Source organism: Saccostrea echinata, unplaced genomic scaffold, assembly GCF_033153115.1.
Source record: "Saccostrea echinata isolate AGI-Se365-2 ecotype Australia unplaced genomic scaffold, CSIRO_AGI_Sech_v1 ptg000019l, whole genome shotgun sequence".
NCBI lineage: Eukaryota > Metazoa > Mollusca > Bivalvia > Ostreida > Ostreidae > Saccostrea > Saccostrea echinata.
In genome coordinates, this window is record NW_026889768.1 from 5,104,585 (window position 1) to 5,109,886 (window position 5,302).

The 5,302-nt window shown below is 35.9% G+C and overlaps 1 protein-coding gene across 1 annotated transcript; it reads left to right on the top strand.

The window, feature by feature from the left end:
• Positions 1-251: 251 nt before the first annotated feature.
• On the top strand, positions 252-5,302 carry LOC133189777 (UPF0489 protein C5orf22 homolog). Its single transcript, XM_061325176.1, has 4 exons — positions 252-604; positions 1,722-1,783; positions 2,333-2,458; positions 3,779-5,302. The coding sequence occupies exons 1-4, from the start codon at positions 325-327 to the stop codon at positions 4,916-4,918; spliced, it is 1,608 nt and encodes a 535-aa protein (XP_061181160.1). The 5' UTR covers positions 252-324; the 3' UTR covers positions 4,919-5,302.

Consider the following 5,302-nt stretch of genomic DNA (forward strand, 5'->3'; position numbering starts at 1 on the left):
AACTTGTCAATCTGACTCAATAATGTAACAAAAATTTTAAACACCATAAATTTATTCTTTAAATTATTTTCTTTTAATTATGTAAACTATCAAAGAAAGAGTTAGACATTTAGTTTCTGGCATTCATTTTTTTAAAGTGTTCTGTTCGAATAATAATGAGTACGTCTTATCCATTACCGTCGGAACTCTAAGAACGACAACTCTCTTTGGAACTTGTTGACAGTTTTTGCAAAGAGTGTTGACGAAAAAAATGGACATTACCTAACACAAGCAATATTATTCATTAGAGATGTAGATTTGTTTAATTTAGTGAAAGTTAAATTCATGGTAAGAAGTTTTATACGCTGTTTGAAGGCCAAAATGCGGGTGACTTGGAGACGAAATCTGGCAGGGAACCTTGTCGCCCTGACAGTGGTGACAGCGTTTGTCATCACTTATGTCAAACTCTTACAGTACAACAAAGCCAGTTCTACCACATTTAACCTTGTGGCCAATCGTCATCGCAGGATCCGGGGGTTACACAGTAACCATGTGGATCATAAATGGAAAAATTGGACCAGTAAATCTAAACTGCCTGTCCATGTGGTAGAAGAGCACCATCAAGGTAAAGTATAACATTGATGAACCTGCTTCAAAACTTAAAACTTTTTTATTCTATGTTGATTTTTTTTTGGGGGGGGGGGCATTGAGATTGAACTGACTGGGGCACTGACAGCCACAATGGAAAATATTTTGATAAGCAAAATGTTTTTGTTGCATTGTGCTCTATACATTTACATGTGTAGCATGTCTTAATTAATATCCATAATTTTTGCACTGCCACAAACAAGACATGAAGTTTCCAAAAAAGAGCAAGGGAGTGGTGACCCCCTCCCCAGTTCAAATGGCCTTGACCACCTTGTCAAATATAATTTATATAAGAATTAATCTTTTCTCCCTGGACTCTGGCTCTCGAGACTTCTCACTCATGAAAAGTCTCGAAAGCCAGAGTCCTGGGTATCATAAGTGATACAAAGATTAGAACTATGCATGTCTGTCTCTCTTGATACTAATATAATTATGGTAATGGATAGAGATGAATATTTTTTTTTTTAATTTAAAAATTGCCCCATATATCTGTAATGTAAGGGGGTCGGGTGGGTCTGTCTGTCACAATTTTAAAGAATATAATGAATAATGAAAATCCTTTTTTGAGTGCATCAGTTTCAAATTTATTCACCATATTGACATTCGTTCAATCTAATTAAAATTAGACCTTTCATCTCATTCTTTTTAAATTGATTTGTCGCTCGTGAACATCAAAATAAAGGAGCTAGTGGAAGGTTTGATTTTAATCAGAGACTGGACATTCGTTATTCTGTGCAGTGTTCATTGTATTACACCAGTAGATAAGACCTATATGCTCATGTTTATTTGGCTAAACTGCAAGCACTCGGAATGAATTCTATCATTAAAACAGGTCCATAGGATAATCTGTCACCTATAGATGACAACACATGAGCCTTACTTTTGGAACAAGGTCTTTGGTTCACATTATCAAGAACAGCTGATGTAATGAGAAGCTATAGTCTGGGGGAGGAGGGGGTGAGGTTGAGTGGGGGATGGTGGGTCGGTCATCAGCCACAGTAATAATGGAGGGTCATTACAGGTCAGCTGAGAAGGAATGTATGTAACTACTGTATAGAACATCATGGCTTTAAAGATTTTGCCTATAATTGTAGTGATCCCCATCTGGATGAATGCAGTTAAATCTGGAACTCTGAAACCACACGGCAATGTTCTGGTATGTCAGTTAAAATTTCAGAATTGATTATGTCTTGCTTATTTATGATATTTCTTTTTATTAATAATTAAAGCTGTTACCAACAGTTATATATGCAGCAAACCTTTAATAGCATGCTGTCTAAATTTTTTTCTGATAAAATCAAGAGTTTGTGCAAACAATTTTTGATTTATAGTGCTGACAGATGTTTAGTGAAACATTTGATACAAGTGCTTTTTTTATTGGAGAAAAATACACTATACTACAAAACACCTGTTCAAAATGCTATATGGTTAAGAAATTCTTCAAAGGAAAATTGCATTGAAGTCATTTCATAATTTGCCATAACACCTAACTCTAATTGATTTTCATACATGTATAAACAGACTTGGCATATTTTAAAATTTTGTAGCTCATTTGGTAAGCATAAATCTTTGTATTAAAAAATGTGCTTGGATTACTGAATGATATCAATTTTTGAATTTGAAAAGTTCAGTAATCCTGCAGTTAATGAATCTCTTTAGGTAAAAATTAAATGTTCTAATGATACATTGATCCCTCTGTATTCAGATTCATATTGATGGTCACTCAGACATGGCCGCACCCTTCTACTTCCCTGGATATCCAATCTTCAGAATGCCAAAGGACAGTAGAGAAATCAACATGATGATGCAGAGAAACGATGTCTTTATTGTTGTAGGTAGCTTCAAGCTACATTAAAGATAAATGCTTAGTATACACTATAATTGTGTGAAGATCAAGTAGGTTTGATAGCTGGAGGCCAGATAGATCAGTTGGTAGTAGGGCTGGGTATTGGCTAGAGATTTTGTATTGCGATATACAATGTATTGCGATATTTTTAACAGTATTGCGATGTGTATTGCAATATTTTCAACAAAAATTTAAATGGTACTTTCCTATAATATTTATTTATTATAACTTCCTTTTACATGTAGAATGTAATAACTATGATAAATAATAACCAATAAAAGATATCTTGTTGATTGAATTACAGTTATGCAACTAAATACACCCACTCAACAGCTTTTGTCTTACTGTTTGACATGATCGCAAACCTTTCCGACAACTTTTCTTTAAATTTTATGATAGAATTCTTGTGTCCAAGCATTTTGCCGGTATATTGGTATTACAAAAATGTATTGCAATACGATATTTTTTGTCAACATACCACAATATACCAGAATATCGGTATTATTGCCCAGCCCTAGTTGGTAGAGCAACTGACTAGTGAATTCAAGGGGCCCGGGATTGAATCTTGGTCAGGTCCATAACATTTTTCTCCTGGCTGGTAATTTTTGGTGCTGTGCCGTGCCCTGAAAGTGACAGGTGAAAAAACTTGCCATGGAAGATCCTGGGTTGGTGTCTCTGGCAGCAAGGACATTTAAGGGGTGAGGAATATGGCAGTCAGACAGGTTTGATCGCCAGTGGCCAGATAGCTCAGTTGGTAGAGCACCTGACTGGTGATTCAGGGGGCCTGGTCTGGTCTGTCACAATTTTGTCCACTCTGGTTACAATTGTTTGAGACTTGTACATCTGAAAAATATAATCAGAGCTAATATGTACGTTTATACGAATTAGTATCTCTTTTTAACTGAACAATGTACAACACTTTCATTCATGAAAACTTTATAAGATACAAGTACAATGTACAGTTGTATCTTATAAAGTTTTCATGAATGAAAGTGTTGTACATTGTTCAGTTAAATACAATGTACACTTGAACTTCTGTATCTCAAACAGGGATATCTTGAATACTATGGATATATCGAAGTGATTGGGAAGTTCTAACCACATATTTCTTAAATATTTTACCCTCAATATCTCGAACCCTGGGATATCTTGAAAGTTTTTTCTCAGTCCCATTGAGTTTGAGATAATGATCGAGATTTGACTGTATTTATATAGTGATTTTGATATATATGGTAATGGAAAGATACACAATTTCAGAGTAAGATTTCAATACAAATTGTTAGCAGCTTTTTTTCTGTTTTTCAGCAATCCATCATGACAGGTATGTTGAAAAGAATTATCTGGGTTTGGCCCAAGTGGGACCAAGAAAACCATGAAGGGGTGTATGAAAAGGTTTGGGGAGGAGTAGGAATGGCTACTGTCAGGTCTGGGGAGGCACTCAAAGAAAAAGTTATCTGTACGTGCACCAAAAACCAGTCCAATATCAAGGAATGTAGTTACACTCCATTCCCTCATGAAGGACTTCTGAATTTGGGTACAGAGAAAACGATAAAGCCATCGTTGTGTAATATCAAGAGAGAGTTTGTGTTGGAATCATTGAGGGAAGAGGAGGCAATTCGCCGGATGTCCAGAAGTGAATGGATTCCGAAGCAGGACCCTGTTATGCTGGATGTGGACTTGGATTACTTTGGCTGTACACATGTGTCCCAGCCCCTTGTCGACTTGGGGATGCCAGTGGCATCATTAAAGATAATGAATGGTGTCCTGTGGAAATTGTTTTGTCCAAAATCTGTCAAACAAGAACAAGATACAGACAAAATTCTAGTGAAAGCTCTAAATTTGTTCTTAGTCGCACTCGATTGTAAATCAAAACCACAAAATAAACAAATTTCTTACAAGAAATGCAAAGATAAGGCACGAAGAGAAGCGTTAGACATGTTAAAGCAGTATCTCTGGCATCAGGGAAACAGAGTGTCTTGTGAGAAAAAGAGTAAAGAATCGGAGAATCTTCTCAATCAATTGGTAGATCTCTTCTTTGGACACCTGAATGCCAAACAAATCTCCATGCTTAAAAAGATTGGCTTCTGTCTAACAACTACGCTCAACTCTTACCTACCTCTGACCAACCCAGGATTTCAAATCTGTATGGGATCCAATACACCAGCTGACTCTATGGTTCTCACCCACAGGCCGACCAAGAATGAGACCGTGAAGAGAACCTCCTTGTTGCTCAAGTTTCTGACCAACCTGAAATCATGGCACAGACCACGTCTGGTGACCGTGTGTCGGTCAATACGTGATGGCTACACTCCAAGGTTCCTGTATTATCAGATTGATCAGGGAGTGATGAAGTCTATAAATAGCTGCTTTGGCAATACAAAAATGCACTATGATTCATGGTTACTTGGCGGTAAACATGGGTGGCCTCACAGACATAGAACATAGTGTGAATATAAACAAACATGTCTGCCTTGGTGATAGGGATTATTTTAAAATTGTGATAAATATTTTTTGTTTGTGAATTTATCTTATCATATGCCAAATACATTTAGCAAATTCTTTTAACTGATGACATAGGTAATGTGTTCTTTTCTCCACCTGTCTGTTTGCCTCTCTGTGTCTTTGTAAACAGTTTTCAAAATACGAACTCTTATACAGTTTTTATCATAAAATATTTCAGCAGAACATAGTTAAAATGATTTATATGTAATTATACATCAATGAACATTATTCAGCTCATCAATTTTTATAAATGATGTTATACCATGGTTACTTATTATAGAATAATCTCTTAAATTGTTCGAAAACGTTTTTCCTCCTATGGTGTTT